Raw genomic sequence first — 27,112 nt, 5'->3', positions numbered from 1 at the left:
GGCGAGAACCATGACTTCGGCTTCGCCGGATTTGGTATAGATCGAGGAGTAGTAGGGGCTCGAAGAGGAAGTGTGCATCACTGGCACATGGCTTAAATAGCCTTGGGAAGGCCATACAAAGGGCGAGTCAACCCGCTTCAATGTGGCGCAGCGGCCGGAGTTGTTTTCGCAGGGTGCGACGTCCATGTTGAAGCGGCAATGCTCGAGAGGTCGCGTCCGCCAATGCCGCCCTCCCGTCCGATCACGTCGCTCGGCATCAATGTCAGTTGTTGCATGCTCTGGGTCGGCATGAATGCGGCGTGGCAAGTGGCGCATGCGTTGGATGGCAAGTGTGGGAGAGGCAGGAGGTTTTTTGGGTGGGCAGTGGCTTTCAGATGTGGGCGTGGCAGTTGTCCGGACGCCCGCAAAGCCTCCCAAGTATTTTTTTTCCGGTTTGAGGGAAAAATCACGTCTGGACCGGTCGTCAGACTGATACAAGCTCGTCTTGGATGGAAAAACATGTCTGGACCCCCGATCCAGATGATTGTGGATGGTTTTGAGGGTTGGCGTTGTTGATGCCCTTAGGAAGGTAGTGAAGGATCGAGAAGATAGGTCTCGAGGGGGTGGGGGTGAATAGACACTTAACAAGGCAAAGCTGCAAATTTTTAGTTCTTTTGTTTAGGCATATTTTAGCGCAAGTTACATGGCAACCAATACTTTCTACACTTGCATATCTAGAGATTGGGCAACGGATAAATAACAAGATGCAAGTGCAAGAAAGTGAAGGGAGTTGGAGATCAGAAAATCGAAAGCAATGAAGACATGGTGATTTTTGGCGTGGTTCCGATAGGTGGTGCTATTGTATGTTAACGTTGATGGAGACCTCAACCCACGAAGGGTAACGGTTGCGTGAGTCCATGGAAGGCTCCACCCACAAAGGGTCCACGAAGAGGTAACCTTGTCTATGCCATCATGGCTTATGTCCATGAAGGACTAGCCTCACTCAGGGTAGATCTTCACAAAGTAGGTGATCTTCTTGCCCTTACAAACTCCTTGGTTCAACTTCACACAATTTGGAGGCTCCCAAGTTACATCTAACCAATCTAGGAGACACCCCTCTCCAAAAGGTAATAGATGTTGTTCTTGAAGATGAACTCCTTGCTCTTGTGCTCCAAAATATAGTCTCCTCAACACTCAATCACTCTCTCACAGATTTGGCATGGTAGTAGGAGCTATATCTTTAAGCACTTGAGCAAATGACTCATGATCAAAACCTATTCCCTTTTAATAGTATTGGCTTTCCTATGGACTCAATGTGATCTTGGGCCACTTAACCAAAAATGTAGAGTCTTGGAACTTTGCCAATCCATGTCCCTTTGTAGCTTGAGGGGTCCACATCTCCATCCATCTACTTGCCAAAGGTTGAACTTTTCCTGAAATGTACTTGAGGGAAACATTAGCCAACAGCATGTATGTTGGGATGAATTACCAAAACCACAAAGGGAGGAAATGCGCTTTCAATCTCCCCTTTTTGGGTAATTGATAACAACATACATCAAAGCTTCAGATAAGAATATACCATAGAATTATATTAAAGCTTTGAAGGACATGCAACATACATAAGCTCCCCCTACAGGTATGGAATCTTTACAAATAATTGCATTTGGAGTGCAAATGCAAAATAGGGTAGGAAACTCAATATGTCACATGCATATTGTCCATATGCATCAAAGTAAAGCGTATGAATGATAGAGTTCATGTGTCCATGATGATTTCTTGCAAACAAGTATGTGCAATAAGCAAGACATCATCATGCACATGAGTATGATGCATGTACTTACCTTGAGGTGCTTGAGCATTTTACCTGAAGAAGCAAACTTGAGAAAACAAGGTTAGATAACAGAAGAGATTCTCTTCAAGAAGAATGCAAGAACTTCACGAATACCAAGACTGGGATGACATGTATAGGGATAAGTATCACTGGGTGAGTACTTACTTAAGAGTAGACATGTCCCCAAGAGATCGAATAAAGATTTGCAATAATATTCCAAGGTTTTTTATCCCCTAAACTTAGTCAAGTATATGTTTCTCCCCATTTGGAAACATATATGGCTCTCTCTCCTCTTAAAACTGTGCATTTATCTAAATAGAGAGGCTTTAATATGTATCTCTCTCTACGTGAGTTTAGATAGGCTTTGATGTGATATATCTCTCCCCCTTTGACATCAATTTCCAAGAAAGGGTATAACTCAGTGTTATTTGTCAAAAGGTAGGATCCTTGAGTAACACACCTAGCTGCGTGGAGCTGGAAAGAATCTGAAGGAATTTTGGCAAATGGGTCTTTGTGTTGTGAGATCGGTGTCTCTGAGTAGGATCACGCAGTGAGTCCGAGATAACGGAAAATCACGGGTTGATCACATCGGTGTTGGCAAGGAAGTTTATGTCAATTAGACCGATGACCATGTAAGCAATGTAAGTTGTAGTCTTGATAGCGCTGGTGCTTTTCGGATCGAAGGGACCGAGTTCAAGACAAAAAAGAAATTTGTCAAACTCAGCTCACTTTGCAATAGGATCTCAGAAGGATTTGCAATGAAGTCAGATAAGATTTGCAAGGAATTAACATCAGACAGAAACTACCTAAGACAAGAAAAGAAAATACAAGAAAAATAACAACTAGATGAAGTTTTTTTAAAAGCAAAGCAACTAAGACACACAAGGGAATATACAGGACAAGAAAACACAAGAGAACTTCATCTAGGAAAGGGTCGGCGACTAGGTCACCTATGTTAGAGTATATTGACTTAGGAGTCAAGTGAGAACACTTGATCATAGGTCATACTCATCGTTAAGCTCAAAATGGGGTTACCATTTTTCATTTAAGCATTTCAATGTGTTCACATCTTGTGGAGTTACTTTAGCTCATGTCTTTGCATAAAGCGTCTCTAAGATGTTGTCACTTGCATTGGGTTTCTTATTGACATCATCATGTAGTTGAACTTGTTGGAGATGCTCATGTGGTTGAGTTGGGAGCTATTTATTTTCCTTTGAAGTCCATCTTTCTACATGGGTTAGTCACGTAAGGAACAACATATAGGTTGTACTTGCAACTGGGAGAAAAATGGGTTGGGCCCGGTTGCACATAGAGGTTGTACTTGCAACTAGGACAAAAAATATTACATGTCGGTGTGGAGTTGCAACCGAGGACAAAAAAAGGTCGGCCCCCTAGTTGTGTGTCGAGGTTATACTTGTAACTAAGAAAAAAAAATGGTTGCCTCCAATTGCACATTGAGCCAAGATGAAGCCTAGTCTCTTCCACAAAGCATGTCTCTTCGACAACGAACTTTAAATAAAATAGAAATAGACAACAACAAGTGACAGATCATGTCTCTTCCATTTGTACAACGCATGCCGGATGAAATAGGCCACAAGAGCACAAGCAAAAAAAGGCCGGCAAACAAATAATATCATCTAGATGAGATTTAGCAAATCCAATAAAAATCATAAATCTAAGACAAAGAAGGAAAAAAAATACACCCTTTCATGATCAATTACACACGGTCCATATAAAAGCTCATGCGAGAGAAACACAAACATGAAACGCCACCCTTCAAGGGAACACGAAATAAAACAATCACGTCGGAAAACAGAGAAGCACCGAGAGAAAAAGTTTGCACGAATTTAAAGCGATTCATAGCGTAATGAAACTTAGACGTGCAATAATTAAATCTTATATGTAGATGTTATTTAACACAACCGCTTAGTGTATTGTTTTGTTTGATAAAACATATTATTTAACAAAAAGAACAACTGAAGCGAGCAAGAAACTAATTTTTCTGAAGAGCAACGGGAAATGAGGAAAGCCAGATGGCAATAGTAATGCACTCCTTGAGTCCATGTTTAGGTTCTCTTTGATTCATAGGATTGCAAAAACACAGGAATATGGAAAACGTAGGATTTGAGTTTGTTTGATTGTGTCACGTGAAAACACAAAGAATTTCTTCCAAGAGGTTGGAGTGGGTGTTAGAATTCCTGTAAAATGTAGTACAAATAAATCCTTAGAAAAAAATCCTACAGGATTCAATCCTATGAATCAAACAATCAATGTAGGAAAAATTTCTAAGGATTCTAATTCTTCAAACATCCTATGAAAATCCTTTGAATCAAAGAGACCCTTACTTTCCTTTTGTGAGACGCTTCCCTTCATGCCACTGATACTAAAAATGTCATCTCTCGATAATAAAAATGACATTCGATTATTGATAAGAATGTCATCATATTGTTATTAAAAAATGTCATGCGCTTAGTAATAAAACTTCCATGCCATTTAAAATAAAAAATGGCATCTCTCAATAATAAAAATGCTATCCTCTTTAAAAAATGCCATGCTATAAAAAAGAACTGCCCAGTGAGAAAATGAGAAATGGGGGGGATTTTCTGAATTGAAATATGTGCATTTTAAACACAAAAGATTCATAAAAGGCCCTCTCAGCCCAGTGACGATGGGCACCTGATTCATGCGACAAAAGTCATGGTGGCAATGGGGCCCTGAAACCCACGTCCCCACGGGTTTATACCCTATTAGGGGACGGCGATGGGCGTCGTTCTAACCCCGCGGGGCTGCTGTCGGGCACATTATAAAAGCTGACATGTTTTGTAGGTTCAAACTCGTTTTCAGTAGTACCCGAACCTGAAACCCGCCATATACCCGTCAAAATGCGTAGCATATCCACCCATACACCAAATTCTAACCATTCACTGATCCATACACGGCCGGTCCGCCCCAGCGCCCCAGCCCCTAGCCCCAAATCACATGACCTCGAGTCCTCCACATCCCTCGCTCGGTGAACCTCTCTCTTAATCACTACTCGCTCCTCAAGTCACTCCCGCATACGACATCACACCACCTAAACCTAGAGCTTTTCCTCCTTCCACCGTTGCTTGATCCCATCTTGCAGCCGCTGCCCGATGCAAACCAGGCATGTTTTCACTGACTGCTTGCGGTGACGGTTCCCCGCGGGTTCAGAAAACCCGACGGGTTTAAAGGACGGGCAAAATACTGGCCCCGTGCATGTTAATTGAAACGGAGACGGGCTTGTAGTTTTCTCGTGGGGACGGGTTTGGGCAAGCAAAACCCAAAAGGGACGGGTTTTGCTCGGTTGCCATCTTGAGACGGAAGGGAAAACGTTCACTGGGGTTCCCCGGCGAACGGTTCGCCAGATAACATTTCCCAAGGAAAGTGTCGAGCACAGATGGCCTTGGCCGGAGTCTACCTGAAGTCTCAAGTGTGGAGCACATATCTCCTTCCGTGGCAATGCTGAACAACCTTAACCGAAAGCATGGCAAGTTCTCTGCCACTACTCCCAATCTGTACTACTTCCCCAGCACACCACAGCGCGATCTCCGGCCATCTCCATCCGTCCGCATCTCCCAATCCCCACTCCTCTCTCCCCGTACTGCGCCCCCACGTTCTCCCCTCGCGCTGGTGCTGGTGGCCCTCTCCCTCCCAGCTCGCCTCAAATCATCCCCACGCCGACGCCGCGATCCACAGCAAGCTCAGAGCTCCTCCACCCCACCCAGGCACCCACCATGGCCGGGATATACCGTCCCGAGCCGCAGAACCCCACCGCGCGCCGCCAGCGCCTCGTATCAATCCTCCTCGGCGCCTTCTTCGCCTTCCAGCTCCTCCTCTTCGTCGCCTTTCGCTCCTCGCCGCCCTCCAAGCCCGCCCCGACCGCATCCGCAATCTCCTCTTCCGTACCGGAGCCGCCCAGCCGCGGCACCGAGGACTCCGGGTGCGGGGGTGGGCTCGTGTACGTCTACGACCTCCCCGCCGTCTTCAACGAGGATCTGCTCGCCATGTGTGATACGCTGATGCCGATGTACTCGGTTTGCCCCTACCTCGCTAACGACGGGCTCGGGTTCCCGGCGGAAGGGACCAGCTTGTCGACGATCCTGCCGGCCGAGCTTCTTGGGTCGTGGCACTCCTCCGACCAGTTCGCGCTCGAGCACATCGTCCACCGCCGCCTGCTCTCGCACCGGTGCCGGACCACCGATCCGGCGCGCGCTGCGGCGTTCTTCGTGCCGTTCTACGCGGGGCTGGCCGTCGGGCGCCACCTGTGGTCGGCGAACGCCACGGACGCCGACCGGGACAGGGACTGCGTCGCTCTGCTTTCGTGGCTCCACGCGCAACCGTACTACAAGCGGTCCAATGGCTGGGACCACTTCCTCGCGCTGGGCCGCATTACCTGGGACTTCCGCCGCAGTCCGAGCGGCGGGTGGGGCGGCAGCTTCCTCGCCATGCCCGGGGTCGCCAACGTCACCCGCCTCGTCATCGAGCGCGAGCCATGGGACGCCATGGACGTCGGCATACCGTACCCGACCGGATTCCACCCGCGCACCGCGGCCGACGCGCGCGCGTGGCAGCAGCACGTCACGTCAGTCCCGCGCCCCAGGCTGTTCGCCTTCGCCGGCGCGCCGCGGTCGGCCATCAAGGGCGACTTCCGCGCGTTGCTGCTCAACGATTGCCAGGCCGCGGGGGCCGAGTGCGGCGCGCTGGACTGCGCCGAGGGCAAGTGCATCAAGGACAACGCGCTCGTCCTGGAGCTGTTCATGGGCGCGCGGTTCTGCGTGCAGCCGCGCGGGGACAGCTTCACGCGCCGCTCGCTGTTCGACTGCATGGTGGCCGGGGCCGTGCCGGTGCTGTTCTGGCGGCGGACCGCGTACCTTCAGTACCACTGGTATCTGCCAACTGAAGACGGCCAAGAAGGGGAGTGGTCTGTCTTCATTGATCGCGACGAGCTGCGCGCCGGTAATGTGACCGTGCGCGGCGTGCTGGCGGCCATCCCAGAGGCGCGGGTGCGGCAGATGAAGGAGCGCGTGGTGGAGATGATACCGCGGTTGGTTTACTCCGCCGCGGACAAGGATGGGCTCGGCGGCGGCATGAAGGACGCCATGGACGTCATGATCGACGGCATGCTGCGGCGGGTCGCTGAGCAGCGGCGGAATTGGAGGAGGACGTGATTTTGTCACTGGAGAGGACCAAACTGTCAAAATGATCATTCTTTTGCTTTCTTGTTCAGATTCCTTGTGTGAAGAGTTATATATTAAACAATCTCTACTTGTAGCCTTACTTTTGACTGTGGTTGTATATGGGAGTTACAGCGATACTGTTACATAGTAAATTAACAGAATCTATGCAAGTGTACGAAATTGTGGAGTCTATTAGTCCTTTATTTATGGGGCACGGTGTACATTGGAGTTTGCAACACGGTTTGACAGGCTACATCAAATGTGATAATCCTCGGTCAATTGTCTATTTTGCATCAAATGGAGTATGAAATGCTTGGCACCTCGATCCGATCTAAGCATGTTACCATGAAGCACAGCAGTTTCTGGTCCTTCCGAGTACTCCTACGGCTGCTCGAAGCGAGACATATGATACTATCTTTATACCGGGGACGCGGTGACTTGGCCTGATTTTTCCTCCAAATGATAAGTGTCACAAGTTTGTCATGAAGCAACATGGTCACGAAGCAACATGGTCCAATGACCTTATTATCATTCATTTTGTCATATCAAATAGATGACATCATCGAAATCTTTTTGATTTTCGGACTTAAAAATGTTTTATCTTTTAAATATAAAAATTGATTAAAAATCCGTTGTAATCATTAAATCCATCTCGACGTGATCTTCAAAACTATATCTCGTATTGATATGTTTCGATGGTTTTTTTTTCCAAAAATTGTCATGATGTTACATTGAAATTGACATAGTATTTACATTAAAGTTGTCATGATATATTTCATCTTTTTTTTTCTAGATTTAAAGCTATCATTATATTTTAACTACTTTTCATGAAAATTTATTAATTGGCCATGGCAAGTTTAGTCATTAACCATGGCAAATTTAATTCATGGATCATGGTAATTTTTTGTCGGTGGAAACGACACCTATGGGATCACGAGGATACCTTCTACGGTTGGCGGGCGCGGGGTTGTGCAAAGAGCGGGTCTAGTGGTTAGTACAAGGAGATTTTACTCAGGTTCGGGCCGCGAAGATATGTAATACCCTAGTCCTGCTTTGGTGTATATTTCAGTGTTCTTGCGCTCCTGAACTAGCTACGGTGCGGGCGTAGTTCAGAAAGTCCGAATCCTTCCCTCCCTCACCCCTCAGTACGCCTTGGGCCTCCTTTTATACGTTCAAGGGGTTGCCACAGCGGCATACAGGTGGTGAAAAGTAGCTACAGTGTATGCAGGAGGTGTAAATCCGCTACAGTACACATGCTTATCGCGGTCATCTCAAGACAAATGCATTAAATGCGATGCCTACGTGCCCTCCGACTTTATCGGGGACGGGAATAGAGCTCGCCCTGTCCGTCGCCGCCTCACCCCATCTCGACACGCATTCAGGATGACGAGGCTCGCGGGGCCAGGCTGGCAGGCTAGTCGCCGCGCTGGAGCGGTGGCAGGGCGGTGGGATCCTTGCCGGGCGCGAGTCTTGCCGCGGTCTTGCCGATGTTCCCAGCAAGGATCTTGTCGGGGCCTCGTGGGCGTCCTCGACAAGAATCTTGTCGGGGCCTCGTCTTCTGGCCTCTGGCTTGGCTGCTTCTCTTTGCCTTGTATCTGTCCTCCCCGGCAGGGTAGGATGCTCCTTGCCGGGAAGGTGGCTTGAGTCTTGCTTGCCGATGTAGTGCTTATCGGCGAAGATGGATCCTCCTTAGTGTAATTGCATACAGTCGTGGCCCATGCTCGGCGGTTAGTGTAGCCTTGGTTTTCACTACACCGATGGTAGCCCCCGGGCCCGGCTTCAGCGGAGAACTTCATGAATTCGATGCTGGAGATGGGACCAAGCTTGGCATGGGTCACGGTTGTTACATCTTCCCTTCCGAAAAAATACTATTTCCGGAAAGATTGTTCCCAAGAAGGTTGCACTCAAAGGAGCTGCCAACCCCTGAGCCTACTTCCATGGAAATTTTCTGGTAGAGAACTCTACATATCTCGATGCTAGAGTGTGGTTTTGTTTCCTTTCTTGCTCCCGGCAAGGCTGTTGCCGGGAAGTCTTATGTTTTCAGCGGAGACTTTTGACATTCTCGACGCCGGCTTCCGGCAAGCTTGTCACAGGGATGGCTTTTATCTTCGGCAGAGAACTTTGATGTTCTCGATGCCCGATTTCAGTGGAGAACTCCGGAGTTCTCGACACCACCGGGAAGGCTTATGATTTCAGCGGAGCACTCTGGAGTTCTCGACACTGGCTTCTGGCAAGCAGGCTGCCGGGAAGGCTCATGATTTTAGCGGAGCACTCTGGAGTTCTCGACACTAGCTTTCAGCAAGCTGGTTGCCGAGAAGGCTCATGATTTCAGCGAAGCACTCTGGAGTTCTCGACACTGGCTTTCAGGAAGCTGGTTGCCGGGAAGGCTCAGGACGAAGAACTTCATCATCCTTGACACCGGCTCCCGGCAAGATCGTTGTCGGGAAGGCTTATGGCGAATAACTTCGTCGTCCTTGACACCGGCTCCCGACAAGATCATTGTCGGGAAGGCTTATGGCGAAGAACTTCGTCGTCCTTGACACCATCTCCCGGCAAGATCGTTGCCGGGAAGGCTTATGGTGAAGAACTTCGTCGTTTTTGACAACAAAAAAATTGGTCCCAAGGGCGTTGCCAGCCCTCGGGCCATAACTGCGTTGAAATATGACAAGTTGATTAGCATCTGAAGTGCACTTAACTAACTTGTAAATTTTGAGTTCTGCTAAATATTCCCTATGCCTGCTGGAATGCTTTTCGGTGCATACAATCCAGCCAGCAGCGCTTGAGGGAACGGGCCCTTAGCAGCTACTCGGGAACGTTGCCTCCCAGACAGGTTTGCCTTCCTGGTTCTAGCGCAACTGCGCAAGTTGTCGAGCGGACTCAGGGCAACATGGAGCGCAACTAGCCCCGAGAAGGTTCCTTGGCATAAAGGTCTATGCAGAAATCTCAAATGAATAAAAACTTGTTAAGTATTTTCCTTAAATGACTAAATTTTTGAACAACTATTCCCTACGCTTGCCAGAATGCATCTCGATCGCGCACGTCCTAGTCAATGGCGCTTAGGATCGGGTCCTAGTTAGCAGCCTATCGAGGACGCTGGCTTCTCAAGAGCTTCACACTCCAAGAACAAACGCGGCTGCACGGGTGTTGCTAGGCGGACCCGAACAACCCGGAGCGCAGATTGTCTCAAGAGTGCTCCTTCGCGCACATGTTATGTGCAAAAACGTCGTTAAGGATAAGACTATGCAACAAGGTGTAATTAAAGTTTTGGAACTTAGCTTTCTCTGAATTGCGATGACGACGAAGAAGACGCCATTGTTGGTGAAGAATTTCGGCCGGGGGGGGGGGGGGTCGCGGAAGATGACCGCCTCCAGCATCTCCATCGCCCGCTCTTGCTGCAGCGGGCACGGCGACCATGCCGCCTGCGACGGTCGTGCCTACCGGAGCAGCCGCACCGTCCGTGCTCTAGCGTCGCCCGTGCCACCCGCGGTTGTGGGTGAAGGAAGCTTGGACGTGGAAGACTTCATCGCCATGGAGCTCTTTTTCTTGGGCACCATGGAAGGTGATGATGATGATCTTGAAGAAACTGACGCGCTAACTGCTGGACCAGATTTTCACAGCTGCGCCTCCTACCTGGCGCGCCAAAGATGTTGGTGGAAACGACACCTATGGGATCATGAGGATCCCTTCTACGGTTGGCGGGCGTGGGGTTGTGCAAAGAGCGGGTCTAGTGGTTAGTACAAGGAGATTTTACCCAAGTTCGGGCCGCGAAGATGCGTAATACCCTAGTCCTGCTTTGGTGTACATTTCAGTGTTCTTGAGCTCCTGAACTAGCTATGGTGCGTGCGTAGTTCAAAAAGTCTGAATCCTCCCGTCCCTCAACCCTCAGTACGCCTTGGGCCTCCTTTTATACGTTCAAGGGGTTGCCACAGCGGCATACATGCGGTGGAAAGTAGCTACAATGTATGCAGGAGGTGTAAAACCGCTACAGTACACATGCTTATCTCGGTCATCTCAAGACAAACACATTAAATGCGTTGCCTATGTGCCCTTCGACTTTATTGGGGATGGGAATAGAGCCCGCCCCGTCCGTCACCGCCTCACCCCATCTCGACACGCGTTCAGGATGACGAGGCTCGCGGGGCCAGGCTGGCAGGCTAGTCACCGCGCTGGAGCGGTGGCAGGGCAGTGGGATCCTTGCCGGGCGCGAGTCTTGCCGCGGTCTTGCCGATGTTCTCGGCAAGGATCTTGTCGGGGCCTTGTTGGCGTCCTCGACAAGGATCTTGCCGGGGCCTCGTTGAGGGAGTCCTGGATTAGGGGGTCCTCAGACAGCCGGACTATATACATGGGCCGGACTGTTGGACTATGAAGATACAAGATTGAAGACTTCGTCCCCTGTCCGGATGGGACTCTTTTTTGCGTGGAAGGCAAGCTTGGCGATTCGGATATGTAGATTCCTTTCTCTGTAACCAACTTTGTGTAACCCTAGCCCCCTCCGTTGTCTATATAAACCGGAGGGTTTAGTTCATAGGACATCAATCATAATCTCATAGGCTAGACTTCTAGGGTTTAGCCATTACGATCTCGTGGTAGATCAACTCTTGTAATACTCATATTCATCAAGATCAATCAAGCAGGAAGTAGGGTATTACCTCCATAGAGAGGGCCCGAACCTGGGTAAACATTGTGTCCCCCGCCTCCTATTACCATTAGCCTTAGATGCACAGTTCGGGACCCCCTACCCAAGATCCGCCGGTTTTGACACCGACATTGGTGCTTTCATTGAGAGTTCCACTACGACGTCGAATATAGGCTTGATGGCTCGCCTTGTTGTCAAGGACAACATCACCTCCGGTGGAGCCCTGGCCCCAGGCCAAACCCTCCGGCTGGGCGGCTTTACCATGGCCGCCCGTTCGGCCGTCGGGCCGACAATGACTTCTCGGGTCATCGAAAATCGCCTCCGCGTCATCTCAGAATACTCCGAACAGATGGATCCGACGGAGTTGTCGTGTTTAAACGAACTCCTCGATTGCATCGCCACCTTGGGAGTCGCTACGGACTACGATCGGATTGGGCTTAAACCCGAAGAGAGAAATTGAGTCTCCACCGGTCACCCATCAGATAGCGGTAGTGGAGGAGCAATGCGACCACTCTTCCCCTATGTTGAGGATGAACTATGTTCAGATCTTCGAGCTCACAGAGCCAGATACTCGCCTACGGGAAGACATGCCCCGTATTCCGAACCTAGAATCGGACTATGGGCCTGAAAAATTGGTTGATATCCCGGAGTCTGAACTGTTAAGCTTGGAAGTTTCTCAAACTCCGGATCCCAGATTGGGCCAGGGTTCGGACTTAAATCCACCCACCCACCCAGATATAAGCGATCTTACCTACATTAGACAACAGTCCCAGGAAACGGTCCATCACTTTTGGGCCAGATTCCTCCTTATCAAGGATAAGATCAAAGACTGCCGCGATGAAGAAGCAATCTCATTATTTTGCAAAAATTGCACGAACGAGGGAATCCTCAATGCAATCAATCGCCTGGAAAATCATAGGTATCACACTTTGCTGACTTGCAACCATAGTACAGACGTACTGCGCAATGGAAAGCGCCTGGAAAACTCAGGCAGCCTCTTGGGAGCCATCGGTTTCCACTAAACCCCTCGTCCGGAGAAAAAGGATGCGCCCTCGTCGGTCGCCCGATCCAATAACAAAAAACAAAGCCCATTACAGGGCGCGGAACTGCTACATCTTGAGCTTGCGCTGGTTTTCCTTGAAGAGGAAAGGGTGATGCAGCAAAGTAGCGTAAGTATTTCCCTCGGTTTTTTGAGAACCAAGGTATCAATCCAGTAGGAGGCTCCTCAAAAGTCCCACGCACCTACACAAACAAACAAGAACCTCGCAACCAACGCAATAAAGGGGTTGTCAATCCCTTCATGGCCACTTGTGAAAGTGAGATCTGATAGAAATAATATGATAAGATAAATATTTTTGGTATTTTTATGATATAGATTGGAAAAGTAAAGATGCAAATAAAAGTAGTTGGCAAACTTATATGATAAAAGATAGACCCGGGGGCCATAGGTTTCACTAGTAGCTTCTCTCATGATAGCATAAGTATTACGGTCGGTGAACAAATTACTGGCGAGCAATTGATAGAAAAGCGCATAGTTATGAGATTATCTAGGCAAGATTATGTATATAGGCATCACGTCCGTGACAAGTAGATCGAGTCCTGCCTACATCTACTACTATTACTCCACACATCGACTGCTATCCAGCATGCATCTAGAGTATTAAGTTCATAAAGAATAGAGTAACACATTAAGAAAGATGACATGATGTAGAGGGATAAACTCATGCAATATGATATAAGCCCCATATTTTTATCCTCGATGGCAACAATACAATACGTGCCTTGCTGCCCCTGCTATCACTGGGAAAGGACACCGCAAGATTGAACCCAAAGCTAAGCACTTCTCCCATTGCAAGAAAGATCAATCTAGTAGGCAAACCAAACTGATAATTCGAAGATACTTGCAAACAGAACTTAACCACACATAAAAGAATTCAGAGGAGATTCAAATATTTCTCATAGATAAACTTGATCATAAACCCACAATTCATTGGATCTCCACAAATTCACCACAAAAAGAGTTACATCGAATAGATCTCCAAGAAGATAGAGGAGAACTTTGTATTGAGATTTAAAGAGAGAGAAGAAGCCATCAAGCTAATAAATATGGACCCGAAGGTCTGTGATAAACTACTCAAAACTCATAGGAGAGGCCTTGGAGATGATGTAGAGGCCCTCCATGGTCGATTCCCCCTCCGACGGACCGCCGGCGAAGGCTCCAAGATGGGATCTCGTGGATACAGAAGGTTGCGGAGGTGGAATTAGGTTTTCGTGGTGCTCTCGGATGTTTTTGGGGTACGTGGGTATATATAGGAGGAAGAAGTAGGTCGGTGGATGCTCGAGGGGCCCATGACGGTGGGGGCGCGCCCACCCTTAGGGGCGCACCGGGCACCCTCGTGGCTGCCTCCTCTGTTGCTTGACGTCCACTCCAAGTCCCCTGGATTGCGTTTGTTCCAAAAAGATCGCTCCTGAAGGTTTCATCCCGTTTGGACTCCTTTTGATATTCCTTTTCTTCGAAACACTGAAATAGGCAAAAAACAACAATTCGGGCTGGGCCTCCGGTTAGTAGGTTAGTCCCAAAAATGATATAGAAGTGTAAAATAAAGCCCATAAACATCCAAAACGGGTAATATAATAGCATGGAACAATTAAATATTATAGATACATTGGGGACGTATCAAGTATCCCCAAGCTTAATTCCTGCTTGTCCTCGAGTAGGTAAATGATAAAAATAGAATTTTTTGATGTGGAATGCTACCTAGCATAATTCTCAATGTAATTTTCTTTATTGTGGCATGAATGTTCAGATCCAAATGATTCAAAATAAAGTTCATATTGACATAAGAAATAGTAATACTTCAAGCATACTAATAAGCAATCATGTCTTCTCAAAATAAATGGCTAAAGAAAGTTATCCATACAAAATCATATAGTCTGGCTATGCTCTATCTTCATCACACAAAGTATTTAATCCTGCACAACCCCGATGACAAGCCAAGCAATTGTTTCATACTTTAGTAATCTCAAACTTTTTCAACTTTCACGCAATACATGAGCGTGAGCCATGGACATAGCACTATATGTGGAATAGAATGGTGGTTGTGGAGAAGAAAAAAAGGAGGAAGATAGTCTCACATCAACTATGCGTATCAACGTGCTATGGAGATTCCCATTAATAGATATCAATGTGAGTGAGTAGGGATTGCCATGCAACGGATGCACTAGAGCTATAAATGTATGAAAGCTCAACAAAAGAAACTAACTGGGTGTGCATCCAACTTGCTTGCTCACGAAGACCTAGGGCATTTTGAGGAAGCCCATCATTGGAATATACAAGCCAATTTCTATAATGAAAAATCCCACTAGTATATGAAAGTGACAACATAGGAGACTCTCTATCATGAAGATCATGGCGCTACTTTGAAGCACAAGTGTGGTAAAAAGGATAGTAGCATTGTCCCTTCTCTCTTTTTCTCTCATTTTTATGCTTTTTATTTTTATATTTGGCCTTTCTCTTTTTTTTGTAAAGTCCGAAGTCTCATCCCGACTTGTGGAGGAATCATAGTCTCCTTCATCCTTTCCTCACTAGGGACAATGCTCTAATAATGAAGATCATCACACTTTTATTTACTTACAACTCAATATTACAACTCGATACTTAGAACAAAATATGACTCTATATGAATGCCTCCGGCGGTGTACCGGGATATGCAATGAATCATGAGTGACATGTATGAAAAATTATGAAGGTGGCTTTGCCACAAATATGATGTCAACTACATGATCATGCAAAGAGCAATATGACAATGATGATGCGTGTCATAATAAGCGGAACGCTGGAAAGTTGCATGGCAATATATCTCATAATGGCTATGGAAATGCCATAATAGGTAGGTATGGTGGCTGTTTTGAGGAAGGTATATGGTGGGTGTATGGTACCGGCGAAAGTTGCGCGACACAAGAGAGGCTAGCAATGGTGGAAGGGTGAGAGTGCGTATAATCCATGGACTCAACATTTGTCATAAAGAACTCATATACTTATTGCAAAAATCTACAAGCCATTGAAAACAAAGTACTACGCGCAGGCTCCTAGGGGGATAGATTGGTAGGAAAAGACCATCGCTCGTCCCCGACCGCCACTCAAAAGGAAGACAAACAATAAATAAAATTGTGCTCCAACTTCATCACAAAGCGGTTCACCATACCTGCATGCCATGAGAATCACAAACTTCAACACAAGCATTATTTAAATTCACAATTACCCAACTAGCATCACTCTAATATCACCATCCTCATATCTCAAAACAATTATCAAGTATCAAATTGATCATAGCATCCAATTCACTTCCTACGATAGTTTTTGTTATACCGAACTTGGATGCCCATTCTAGGACCAATTTTATAACCATAGCAAATACCATCATGTTCTAAAAGACTCTCAAAATAATATAAGTGAAGCATGAGATATCAACAATTTCTTCAAAATTAAACCACCGCCGTGCTCTAAAAATATATAAATGAAGCACATAGAGCAAAACTATCTAGCTCAAAAGATATAAGTGAAGCACATAAAGTATTCTAATAAATTCTAAATCAAGTGGGTTTCTCCCAAAAGGTGTCTACAGCAAGGATGATTTTGGTGATATAAAAAGCAAAGACTAATATCATACAATACGCTCCAAGCAAAACACATATCATCTGGCAAATAAAAATATAGCTCCAAGTAAAGTTATCGATAGACGAAGATGAAAGAGGGGATGCCTTCCGGGGCATCCCCAATCTTAGGCTCTTGCCACTCCTTATTCCATAGTCCATCAAATCTTTACCCAAAACTTGAAAACCTCACAACACAAAACTCAACAGGAAATCCCATAAGCTCCGTTAGTGCAAGAAAGAAAAACCACCACGTAAGGTACTATAATGAACTCATTATTTATTTATATTGGTGTTAAACCTAATGTATTCCAACTTATCTATGGTCCGTACCCCTTGATACTAGCCATAGATGCATCAAAATAAGCAAACAACACACGAAAAACAGAATCTGTCAAAAACAGAACAGTCTGTAGCAATTTGTAACTCTCGAATACTTATGGAACTATAAAACTCCTAAACAAATAGGAAGTCCTGGGAAATTTGTCTATTGATCTACAGCAAAAAGAATCAACGCAAAATCACGTTTCTATGAATTACTAAAATTATTTTCGCGCGTGCAAAGTTTCTGTTTTTCAGCAAAATCAAATTAACTATCACCATAGGTTATCCTATAGGTTCTACTTGGCACAAACACTAATTAAAACAAGAAAACACATCTAAACAAAAGCTAGATTAAAAATTTATTACTAAACAGAAGCAAAAGGCAAGAAACAGAAATAAAATTGGGTTGCCTCCCAAGTAGCGCTATTGTTTAACGCCCAAAGCTAGGCATAAAAGCGAGGATAGATCTAAGTAGTGCCATCTTTGGCACTCAATTCATAAGTAGCTCGCATGATAGATTCATAAGGTAATTTAACTTTCTTTCTTGGAAAGTGCTCCATGCCTTTCCTAAATGGAAATTGGAATCTAATATTCCCTTCCTTCATATCAATAATTGCACCAATCGTTCTAAGGAAAGGTCTACCAAGAATAATAGGACATGAAAGATTGCAATCTATGTCAAGAATGATGAAATCTACGGGCACATAATTCCTTTTTGCAACAATAAGAACATCATTGATCCTTCCCATAGGTTTCTTAATGTTAGAATCTGCAAGGTGCAAATTTAAAGAGCAATCATCAAGATCATAAAAACCTAGAATATCACATAAAGTTTTCAGAATCATGGAAACACTAGCACCCAAATCACACAAAGCTTAACACTCATGATCTTTAATTTTAATATTTATAGTAGGTTCCCATTCATCATAAAGTTTTCTAGGTATAGAAACTTCCAAATTAAGTTTTTCATCATAAGATTGCATCAAGGCATCAACAATATGTTTGGTAAAAGCTTTATTTTGACTATAAGCATGAGGAGAATTCAACACGGAATGCAACAAGGAAATACAATCTATTAAAGAACAATTATCATAATTAAATTCCTTGAAATCCAAGATAATGGGTTCAATGCTATTTAAAGTCTTGACCTCTCCAATCCCACTTTTACCAAATTTAGCATCAAGATCTAAAAACTCCGAATCATTGGGACGCCTTTTAACTAAAGTTACTCATCTCCAGTCCCATCATTATTAAGATTCATATTGCAAAACAAAGATTTAATAGGGGACACATCAATAACTTTTAGATCTTCATCATTATTTTCACGGAAGCTAGAAGAACACGCCTTTACAAAGCAATCTTTCTTAGCATGCAATCTAGCGGTTCTTTCTTTGCACTCATCAATGGAAATTCTCATAGCATTGAGAGACTCATTGATATCATGCTTAGGAGGAGTAGATCTAGGTTTCAAAGAATCAACATCAAGCGGAAGTCTATCAACGTTCCTAGCCAAATCATCAACTTTAAGCAATTTTTCTTCAAGCAAAGCATTAAAATTCTTTTGAGAGATCATAAATTCTTTCACGCTATTCTCAAAATCAGAGGGCATCTTATTAAAATTACCATAAGAAATATTGTAGGAATTTCCATAATTATTAGAGGAATTACTAGGGAACGGTCTAGGATTAAAGTTTCCTCTATAAGCATTGTTACCAAAATTATTCCTACCAACAAAATTCACATCCATAGATTAATTATTATTCTCAATCAAAGTAGACAAAGACATATCACTGGGATCAATAGGAGAACTCTTAGTAGCAAACAATTTCATAAGTTCATCCATCTTTCCACTCAAAACATTAATTTCTTCTATAGCATGCACCTTTTTACTAGTAGATCTTTCGGTGTGCCATTGAGAATAATTAGCCATAATGTTATCAAGGAGTTTAGTAGCTTATCCTAAAGTTATTTACATAAAAGTTCCCTCCGCAGCCGAATCTAAAAGATTTCTAGAAGCAAAAATTCAATCCGTCATAAATTTTTTGTGTGATCATCCATAAATTCAAACCATGAGTAGGGCAATTGCGAATCATCAATTTCATTCTTTCCCAAGATTGGGCAACATGCTCATGATCAAGTTGTTTAAAATTCATAATATCATTCCTAAGAGAGATGATCTTAGCGGGAGGAAAATACTTAGAGATAAAAGCATATTTGCACTTATTCCATGAATCAATACTATTCTTAGGCAAAGACGAAAACCAAATTTTAGCACGATCTCTAAGTGAAAACGGAAATAACTTCAATTTAACAATATCATTATCCGTATCTTTCTTCTTTTGCATCTCACACAAATCAACAAGTTGTTTAGATGGGTAGCGGCATCTTCACTAGGAAGGCCGGATAATTGATCTTTCGTAACAAGATTCAACAAAGCAGCATTGATTTCACAAGACTCAACATCATTAAGAGGAGCAATCGGAGTACTAAGGAAATCATTATTATTGGTATTGGAAAAATCACATAGTTTGGTATTATCTTGCGCCATCGCGACAAGCAATCCAACAAACAAGCAAACAAAAAGGCAAGCGAAAGAGAGAGGAGATTGGGAAAGAGAGGGCGAATAAAACGGCAAGGGTGAAGTGGGGGAGAGGAAAACGAGAGGCAAATGGCAAATAATGAAATGCGAGGGAGATGAGTTTGTGATGGGTACTTGTGAAAGTGCAACTATCCCTGGGTGGTTTTGGTAATCCCTAACAACATATAGCTCACTGAGCTAATGCTATTTCAAGATAAATATTTTAGGAAAGCTCAATGATTGGCATGGCATGGATGATAAAAGTGGATCCCTCAAAATGCTAAGGACAAAAGGATTGGCTCAAGCTCAAAGCACAAGACTCTACATTTTCTATTTTAGTGATCAAAGATCACATTGAGTCTATAGGAAAAGCCAATACTATCAAGGAGGGATGAGGTGTTGCTTAATGAGGTTCTTGCTCAAAATACTTAGTGATATGCTCCAAAGCCCTCAACTACTTTCTCACATCCACATATGACCTAACCCAAAAGTAAAACTCAGCCCCACCGAAACTATCTATCCGGCGCCACCGAGTTTAGATGTCATAGCCATAGCCACAAACCCTAGTCTTTTCGGTCTCACCGATAGGGATCTCGGTCTCACCGTGATTGCAATGCAAACTCACTGTTTCCCTTTCGTAACGTTTCGGTTAAACCGAGATGAGCGATCGGTCACACCAAGATTGCAATGCAAACTCAGTGTTTCCCTTTCGTAACGTTTCGGTCTAACCGAGATGAGCGAATCGGTCCCACCGAATTTGCCTGACCAACCCTCTGTGTGTCTATTACCAAAATCGGTCTCACTGAGTTTGTGTAATCGGTCTCACCGAGATTATGTTATGCCCTAACCCTAACCATATCGGTCCCACCGAGATGACATGTCGGTCCCACCAAAAATCCTAACGGTCACATTGTTTACTAAATCGGTCCGACCGAGTTTCAGGAGTCGGTCCCACCGAGTTTGGTAAGTTGTGTGTAATGGTTAGATTTTGTGTGAATGCTATATATACCCCTCCACCCACTCTTCATTCGTGGAGAGAGCCATCAGAACATGCCTACACTTCCAACATATATTTTCTGAGAGAGAACTACCTACACTTGTGTTGAGGTCAAGATATTCCATTCCTACCACATAAATCTTGATCTCTAGCATTCCCCAAATTGCTTTCCACTCAAATCTTCTTTCCACCAAATCCAAATCCTGTGAGAGAGAGTTGAGTGTTGGAGAGACTATCATTTGAAGCACAAGAGCAAGGAGTTCATCATCAACACACCATTTGTTACTTCTTGGAGAGTGGTGTCTCCTAGATTGTTTAGGTGTCACTTGGGAGCCTCCGACAAGATTCTGGAGTTGAACCAAAGAGTTTGTACGGGCAAGGAGATCGCCTACTTCGTGAAGATCTACCCCTAGTGAGGCAAGTCCTTCGTGGGCGACGGCCATGGTGGGATAGACAAGCTTGCTTCTTCGTGGACCCTTCATGGACTCACGCAACCGTTACCCTTCGTGGGTTAAAGTCTCCATCAACGTGGATGTACGATAGCACCACCTATCAAAACCACGACTAAAAAATCTCCGTGTCAACATTGCGTTTGCTCCCTCAAACTCCTCCCATTACCTTCATATGCAATTGTTTTACATTCCTCTGCTATACTATTAGAATTGCATGTGTAGGTTGATTGCTTGACTTGTGCAAAGTTGCTAAGATCTGCCAAGAACTAAAATTGGGAAAAGGCTACATTTTTATTTGGTCAAGTAGTCTAATCACCCCCCTCTAGACATACTTTCGATCCTACAAGTGGTATAATAGCTTTGGTCTCCATTTGCTTTGATTTCCATAGCTTTTGGTGGTCATAGCCTTGGTTTCACAACCTAGGAGAGTATGGCGTCTAGCGAGGGAAATTACCACCGTAGAGGTCCTTACTTTGATGGTACTAATTTTGCTAGTTGGAAGCATAAGATGAAAATGCATATTCTTGGACGTAACCCCGCCGTTTGGGCTATTTTGTGTATTGGCTTGCAAGGTGAATTCTTTGATGGGAGAGAACCGAACCGTGAAGCTACCGCGGAAGAGTTGAAGATGTTGCAATACAATGCTCAAGCTTGTGATATCCTCTTAAATGGATTGTGCCCCAAAGAATTCAACAAAATCATCCATCTTGAGAATGCAAAGGAAATTTGAAATACTTTGATTGACATGCATGAAGGTACCGACTCCGTCAAGGAATCCAAATTGGATGTGCTTCAAAGTCAACTTGACAAGTTCAAAATGAAGGATGGTGAAGGTGTCGCTGAAATGTACTCTAGGCTTGCTCTCATCACAAATGAGATTGCAGGCCTAGGAAGTGAAGACATGACGGACAAATTCATCATAAAGAAGATCCTAAGAGCCTTGGATGGAAAATATCATACCGTGTGCACATTGATCCAAATGATGCCCAATTACAAAGATTTCAAGCCAACAGAAGTCATTGGAAGAATTGTTGCTCATGAGATGTCACTCAAGGATAAGGAGGAGCTCCACAACAAGTCAAGTGGTGCTTACAAAGCCTCATGTGAAGCTCCCACATCTTCAAGTGAGAAACAAACCTTCAATGAAGAATTGAGCCTAATGGTGAAAAACTTCAACAAGTTCTACAAGCGTAGAAACAAGGAAAGAAGTTCCAAGTCAAGGTCCTACAATGACAAATGATCTTCCAGTCGTGAGCGTAATTGCTACAATTATGGAAGACCCGGACACTATTCCAATGAGTGTACGGCTCCCTATAAAAGAAGAGAAGATTCTTCAAAAAGAAGGAGTAGAAGAGAAGAATCACCATCAAGAGAAAGGAGTAGATATGATCATTATGAACGAAGAACATCCCGGAGAAGCAAGGATTCGGAAAGAAAGGACAAGTCATCAAGGATCTACACAAAACTAAGACATCAAACTCATGTTGGTGAATGGGTATCCGGCTCCAACTCCGACAATCACTCCAAGAGAAGCTATCACTCCGACTCCGAATGTACTCAAGATGAAGGTGTTGCCGGTCTAGCACTTGTGTCAACCAACTCCTACGACATATTTGACTCACCAAATGAAGGACTTCAAAGATGCTTCATGGCTAAAGGCCCAAAGGTATCACACCCCGAGTACGTTGATTTCAATAGTGATGAAGATGACTTGTTAGGTGATGATGATTTACTTGTTGACAACTCTAGTGATGAATACTATGATGAAACATCAATTAATCATGCTAATCAAGATAAAATGAATGACAATGATAAGGAGAAGATTGAGCGCCTAAGTAAAGAACTAAACACTCTTAAGTTAGCTCATGAAACTATCTTGGAAGATCATCGAGAACTTTTAAAGACTCATGAGAAGTTACACTTTGAAAAGCTCAACCTTGAGCAAGAGCATGAGTTTTCTTCCTTCATTGAAGAAGAGACCTATTTCCCACTTTCAAAGTAGATTCTAGAAAAGCGGCCTTAATAAACAACTATTCTTTCCAAGGAAAGAGAGAAAGAAGTCAAAAAGCGGGGGATCGCTTAATAATAAATACTAACTATTGTTCAAAACTCAAAGTACCAAAGATTCAATAGAATGAAATGGTTAACTAAGAACGAGAGAGTGAAAAAGCGGAGTAATAAACAAGGAGTGGCTTGCTATTTATGATGACGAAGAGCTGGTACAAGCCACCTTCAGGAATGACCCTGCGATGAAAGCAATCTACATCTACATGATTCCAAGATGGTAAAAGATATAAAGTCAAAGTGCTATGGAACGCATGGTGAACAACCTACGGGAGCACGGTAATCCCGACGAGTAGGATCCAGAGGAACTCAGGCAGAAGTAATCAATGATGATCTTCGCAAGAAAAGTTCTTCTTACATTGCCAAGCGTTTACTCTTATCTACTTACATGCCTCAAGTCAAATCTAGTAACAAGAACAAGAAAGATTCTTATTCTAGTCGTAACAATAATCATGCTAAATCCAATGTTGTTGCTTCTAGTAGTTCTCATGATTCCACTAATGATTCTCTTAGCCAAGTTACACTTGAGCAAGAAAATAGCTTATTGAAGGGAATTATAGAGAAAGGTGTTTACAAGAGTCTTGCCGGAAGTAACCAATTCGAGGAAATTGTACGCAAGCAAGGAAGGCACCGGAAGAATCAAGGTGTTGGTTTTGAACGAAAGTTCAATGCCAATGGAGTTGAGTGGGAAGAAGATCAATACCCCAAGAGGAAGTTTGTTCCTCAACAAGAGAAGTATGATCCTACTTATTTCAAAGGGACACAAGCTCAAGATGATCTTCCACCACAAGACCACAAGCAAAAAGGCAAGGACAATCTTAAAGAGGAGATTGATGCATTTGAAGAAGCTCCTAAGGCCTTGGTCAACAAGTGGGTTCCCAAGACTACATCCAGTTCTACTTCAACAAGTACAACTACAACTCCAAGGATTCCCATCAAGATGATGTGGATCCCGAAGAAGAAGAACTAGAGCGTTCTTGAGGGTGGCTCCGCCAACATACTTCACTCATATCATTTTGGCAAGGACAAGTGCAATCAACTTCCACATCTTGCACTAGTTCAAGGAGTCACAAACCCTATTGTTGGTAAGACAAGGGACAAGGTAACCTAATGCTTTCATGGACATCATCTTGTGTATGCATCACTCTATGTCTATGGATATCCTTGTTTGTTCCTTGTGGGACTAACCCGTGTAGGTATTGAAAGTGCAACTCACTCTAATGGATTGCTCCAAATGATATACATCAACATTGAGCATCCACATCTTCAACACCTACATGAAGTCATCATTGACAAAACCCAAGGTTAGTTCATCCCTCTTAGGGGGGATCTCACATCTAGGGGGAGCTTTACTCTAAGAATTGTGTTAAAGCAACTCTAATGATGTGAAAACAACAATGCTTTATGTAAAAGTGATAACTCCACTTGTTCTTAAACGATGAGTATGACCTATGATCAAATGTTCTCATTTGACTCCTAAGTCAATATACTCATATATAGATGACCTAGTCATCGTCAATTGTTTGATAGATGCTAGAGTTGGTTGTGCATGCTTTACCACATATTTCATTTGCCATTTTATTGTGTGAGCATGTTGGTTGCATATTTTTCTCATTCGAGGACATCCACTTGTTGTTTTGATTGATTGGATTCTTTTCTTTTGCCAAGTGGATGGACAAGAATGCCTAAGAACCTTCTCTAGCTACCTATGCTTTTGTTGTCTCAAACTCTATTCATGCTACATCACAAAGTTTGATCAAGTCAGATTTGAACAACTCTGTGTGAGGAGCACTCGGAGTCCCCGATTCGTCATAGACTTAAACTTCCAAAACCTCTTTGTGCATTTTGGTCTGACCGATTCACCATTTTTGGTCACACCGAGATCATTAAGTTGATCTAGGTTTTCAACCTCGGTGCAACCGATTAGAACTTTTCGCTCACACCGAGTTGCAGTAATTGCTTGTAGTTTTGCATCTCGGTGCCACCGAGTTGTTCCACTCAGTCACACTGACAAGGTTAGGCTATATATACCCCCGGGTCAAAGTTTGGAAAATTTTTCGAAACCCCTTCGCTCGCGCATAGCCTACTCTGCCTTCTCGGGTCTCCGGATCATCCTCCTCGTCGCTAGCGACCTCCCGCCGCTGGTCTCCGCCGCCGTCAACGGCATTCTGCCCTGCCATTGCCGCCATAGCAACTTCATCGCTGAACTAGGGTATGGACTTGAAACTTTGTGCTATCCTTAACTCCGATTCCTAGCACATTGCATTGCCATGAATCTTGCCACGTTTGCAATCATTCTATCCAGCGAGAGCACTCTGTAGATTAGATTTGTTTTGAAAATTTATGGTTAGGTTTCTGCTGAATTCATCTCGGACCGACCGAGTTGTAGAAATCGGTCTCACCGATTTGGCTCAGGCCATTGCACATGTGATTCTCGGTTTGACCGAGAATTGCAAATCTATGTGACCGAGATTGATTCTTTGTGAAACCCTAGCAGTCTTGGTGCCACCTAACTGTGACTCGGTCTAACCGAGTTCACTAGTTTAGGTTCCAAAAGCTGCTTCGGTATCACCAAGTTTACAAAATCGGTAGCTCCAAAATGCTTTCTGTGGAAAACTAAAACTAAGTTTTTGATTCAATTATTTTGCAAAAACCTCTGTGCTTTGTGACGCTCATCCACTCTACCTCATCTACATCTATTCATAGGGTCTGCTGTTAGAGAGTTTGCAATATGTCTGATCAAAGTGACAGCCAGAACAAGTCAGAGGAGCAAGCTCAGATGAGTGAGGGCACTTGTCCCTCTAGCAGTTATGATGAGGGTAGCAGGAGCACACCCAACAATTTGCCAAAAGCAGCCACCATGACAAGGAAGAAAACCTCAGATTCTGAAGATGAGGACTATGTGGCTGTTGAAGATGAGACCACTTATAAGAAGAAGGTGTTGAAAAAGGAGTATGGCACAGCTGCTACCACAAAGCCAGGCATGAACAGAAAGGCAACTGCCAAGAGAGTTGTCGGGGAAACTGATCCACGAACACCTATGGGACCGGCAGACCGAGCCCCTTTCGGTTCGGCGAGGGGCGGAGGTCACACGAAGAGCAGATCGAGGCGAAGCACACGAGCAGTTTTACCCAGCTTCGGAGCTCTCCGGAGAGATAATACTCCTACTGTTGCTTGTCTGATTGTATTCTGTTCTTGCTCTAGAGAGCTAAGTGTTTTCAGGCTTCGAAATGATCCGAGCTTTCCGAACCAGTCCAGCCGAACCTCCTCTACGTTGCGCATGGGCCTCCTTTTATATGCACAAGGGGTCACCGACAGGTGGCAACGTAGAGAAGGGTAAGAACGTAAAAAGAGAGGTAGTTGGTACAGTTACTTGTACAGTGCTCTATACCTAACCCTGATGGCAGGGGACAAGGGCATTAAATGCCCGTCTGTGTCGCCCAAACAGTGCATAAAAGGACCGTTAGAGGCGCCACCGTTCGCCACGATGGCGATCTTGTCAGCGTCGCATGCCACCGCGCACCGCTGGCTGCACAGCCTTCCGCCACGCGCGCCTGGAAAGGCCCCCAGGGCGACACGTTGGTGGATGTGCTGGAGCGTGGGCACAGAGTGGCCGCTTGCCGCGGCAAGCGCCTTGCCGCGGTCGTGGTCTTGTCGCGCCCGGAAGCTTGTCGCTCACCGGGCCTTGCTGGGACGCGTGGCGCGTCGCGGCAAGCTCCTTGGAATGCCTCGGTTGGCCTTCCCGGCAAGCTCCTCTTGCCGGGGCCTTGTCTTCTTGACTTAAATACTTTGTTCTTGAATGGCTCCAAAGGAGCCATGGAGTATCTTGGCGGCCACCCGGCAAGCCCTTGCCGCGGGGCGATGCAACTGCCCGTGCACTAGTTCGGGGTACTAGGGTACCCCTATTCTAGTACACCGACAGGAGCCCCCGGGCCTGGGCCACACACAGTGCCGAGCGCTGTTGGGCCAGGCCCAAAACAGGGCACGGGCACGCGCGGCCCGGGTAACACCGAATCTTGCTCCGTATCCACCGCGCCCTCGCCCAACGGCACGCGCTGAACGCGGCATCATGGGAGAGATCGTGGGGGGTTTCTTTATTCGGAGGGGCGAAACGTCCGCCCCCTCCCTCTTTATAAGCAGGGGAAACAGGAGCAGTTTCCCCACTTCGCCGTTTGTTGCTTCGACCTCGAAAATCTCCGCCGCTCCCCCTTTCTTCCCCAAGCCGAAAGAGAGCAGCGCTCCGCCCCTCGTCGCCACCAGCACCACCAACGCCGTCGACCTCCCCCGCCACCTCCGCCATGGCTCCGAAAGCCGACAAGGGGAAGGGCGTGAAGTCGGTCGAGGCGCAGCGGCTCGCGGCGCTGCGGAAGGAGCGGGCCGTCTTCCCCCCTCAGCTCGAC

At 45.3% G+C, this 27,112-nt stretch overlaps 1 protein-coding gene across 1 annotated transcript; it reads left to right on the top strand.

The window, feature by feature from the left end:
- Nucleotides 1-5,281: 5,281 nt before the first annotated feature.
- On the top strand, nt 5,282-7,294 carry LOC123046253 (xyloglucan galactosyltransferase XLT2). Its single transcript, XM_044469559.1, has one exon. It carries the CDS (start codon nt 5,566-5,568, stop codon nt 6,997-6,999), a length of 1,434 nt encoding a protein of 477 aa, XP_044325494.1. The 5' UTR covers nt 5,282-5,565; the 3' UTR covers nt 7,000-7,294.
- Nucleotides 7,295-27,112: the final 19,818 nt, after the last annotated feature.

This window comes from Triticum aestivum, chromosome 2B, assembly GCF_018294505.1.
Source record: "Triticum aestivum cultivar Chinese Spring chromosome 2B, IWGSC CS RefSeq v2.1, whole genome shotgun sequence".
In the NCBI taxonomy this organism is placed as follows: domain Eukaryota; kingdom Viridiplantae; phylum Streptophyta; class Magnoliopsida; order Poales; family Poaceae; genus Triticum; species Triticum aestivum.
Note: the sequence above shows the minus strand (reverse complement) of the source record. Positions and strands in the feature narration are given on the sequence as shown.

Excerpts from the sequence above, each read along its gene's own strand:
- LOC123046253 (XM_044469559.1), top strand. The coding sequence starts at position 5,566 with ATGGCCGGGATATACCGTCCCGAGCCGCAGAACCCCACCGCGCGCCGC.